This window comes from Sinocyclocheilus anshuiensis, unplaced genomic scaffold, assembly GCF_001515605.1.
Source record: "Sinocyclocheilus anshuiensis isolate Anshui unplaced genomic scaffold, SAMN03320099.WGS_v1.1 scaffold1112, whole genome shotgun sequence".
In the NCBI taxonomy this organism is placed as follows: Eukaryota; Metazoa; Chordata; class Actinopteri; order Cypriniformes; family Cyprinidae; genus Sinocyclocheilus; species Sinocyclocheilus anshuiensis.
Window position 1 is genome coordinate 80,145 of NW_015552609.1, and position 2,215 is coordinate 82,359.

General features: G+C 40.2%; 1 protein-coding gene across 3 annotated transcripts in view; it reads left to right on the forward strand.

Annotated features, from left to right (window-relative positions):
• The window catches only part of LOC107665902 (latent-transforming growth factor beta-binding protein 3-like), a 56,986-nt gene that overhangs the window by 36,761 nt on the left and 18,010 nt on the right, over positions 1-2,215 (forward strand). For all 3 annotated transcript variants that reach the window (XM_016456967.1, XM_016456965.1, XM_016456966.1), the window contains exons 11-16: positions 477-546; positions 768-854; positions 1,009-1,134; positions 1,233-1,358; positions 1,460-1,588; positions 1,769-1,888. In XM_016456967.1, coding sequence (XP_016312453.1) covers positions 477-546; positions 768-854; positions 1,009-1,134; positions 1,233-1,358; positions 1,460-1,588; positions 1,769-1,888 — 658 coding nt within the window. The remainder of the gene's footprint in view (positions 1-476; positions 547-767; positions 855-1,008; positions 1,135-1,232; positions 1,359-1,459; positions 1,589-1,768; positions 1,889-2,215) is intronic.

A 2,215-nucleotide genomic window follows, 5' to 3' on the forward strand; every position in this document is an offset into this window, starting at 1 on the left:
ACAAATTCAAACATCTGGGTTGTGCTGTTCTGTTGTAAATAAATCTTAACCAATTATTCCTCATTGCATCTACTTTCGGAAGGCCAAATAAAGTGCTTTTGCTTTCGCACAGAAACACACAGCGTCTCCCTGACATGGCTGCATCAACACTACTGCGGTTCCTGAAACCACACCTTATTTCTTTGCATGAAAATTTGGGTGGCATTACGAAAATATTTCCACATCGTGACGTAGACATGTTGGGGGTATGTTTGAATGATGCGTTTTAGCCCGGTCTGGATCAGCCTTCTCTTTTAGATAGAATAAATTCTTTTGTGGGAGACTTTGAGCTTTGTAACTCTGCAGATCTTATACATGCACAAATAGCTACATAACACACTAAAGAAAAGGAAAAATATAAATCGCATCATATGACCCCTTTAAGGAAGATCAGCTGTAGACAGTTCACTTAACTGATTTTGGTCTCATGTCAACAGGAAGTCCCAATTCAGACAACCACGCCCATGCAGCTCTCACCAATCAGCACGCACGGGCCTCGCCACCCAGGTACACTTTAGAAAGTGTAGTGCTGTGTCTTTCTCCATAGCTCAAATGGTAGTGCAAATATCACCACAAAATCGAAAATGTAGTGTCCATAACATTAATTATCTGCATTTCTTTTTCAGTCTCCTTCTTTTTCATTTACTCACAATCTTTTAAGTATTTATTTATTTTCAAAATGTGTCTTTTTCTTACCTACCTCTCCATTTTTGCTTCCATCTCTTCAGTCATTGTGGCCAGGCCAACAACTCCTCCCATAGTCCATGTGCCTCCAGAGAGTGATTCACATGAAGTGGCCCAGACGCAGGTCTCACGTGAGTTCCGTGACAGCTTGTCCGTTAACTCTGCAGTATTGGTCTATGCAAAGTTCTGTTTTGGTAATTTAATGAGAAATCTGTGTTATTAAATGTTATAAAATGTTTTTTTTTTCTCACAATTATGATTGTGTTTGGGGTTTGGGTATCACAGCAATGGATGACTGCAAGCTGAACAGGAATATATGTGGTCATGGAGAGTGTGTGAACACACAGAATGGTTACATGTGCCACTGTTACCCTGGATATCAACCACATGCACAAGGAAAGAGTTGTGTGGGTGAGTACACGTATAAATGTGGGTATATATAAAAATTATTATATTACACAATAAAGAATTCTATAAAAATATATACAATGTTCTCACTCTTTCTGTAGATGAAAATGAATGTGACTTGGAGCCATGTGGTAGAGGCACCTGCTTTAACACCGTGGGTTCCTACAGATGCAACTGTCACCCTGGCTACAAACTTGTGGTGCATCATGGGAAACGCAGATGTATTGGTAAGTGACTAGCATTGTCTGTTCAAAGACAGTGGACAGCTACTATACGTATGTGCATATCAATACAGGTGGCCAACACTTGTTTGCATGCATGTTTTCAGATATAAACGAGTGCTCTAAGCCCGATATATGTGGAGTTGGAGGGCATTGTACTAATTTGCATGGCTCCTATAAGTGTGAGTGTCTGCCGGGCTTCCGGAGCAAATCCCGCAGACAGCCTCTCTGTGAAGGTGAGGACACCCACCGATAGTGTGCAAAGACACAGTACACTTAATGTTAATTGTAGACACCTATAAACAGTTCCTGTCCATCAAATATGGCTAATTCTGTTTTTTATTAGCAGTCTTTAAATGTCTGTGAATGTTTTTTAGAGTCTCATCGTCTATACTGTTGCTGTCTCTCAAATGCAGATATTAATGAATGTTCGGACCCGAGCATCTGTTCTAATGAACAGTGTGAGAATACTGTTGGATCCTATGAGTGTATACCCTGCCAACCTGGATACAAAGCACAGGGAGGAGTGTGTTACGGTCTGAATACTCACACACACACACACACACACACTAACCAGTAACCACTCACAAACAGTTTAGCTCACATTCTTAGAAATATATGGCTAAGGCCATTTCGACTACCATCAGCTCCTTGCACTTCCAGACATTTCATGACTAAACCAAAATGACACTCTTTTCATTCCCCTTTGTGCATGCCATTTGCTGTCATTAACTTATATTAGATTATACTTAGAATATATGTATCTGTTGGCCACGCTGCTCTCTAGATATTGGTCATTAAAGGGGTCATATGATGTGATTTAAATTTTTCCTTTCTCTTTGGAGTGTTACAAGCTCTTGGTG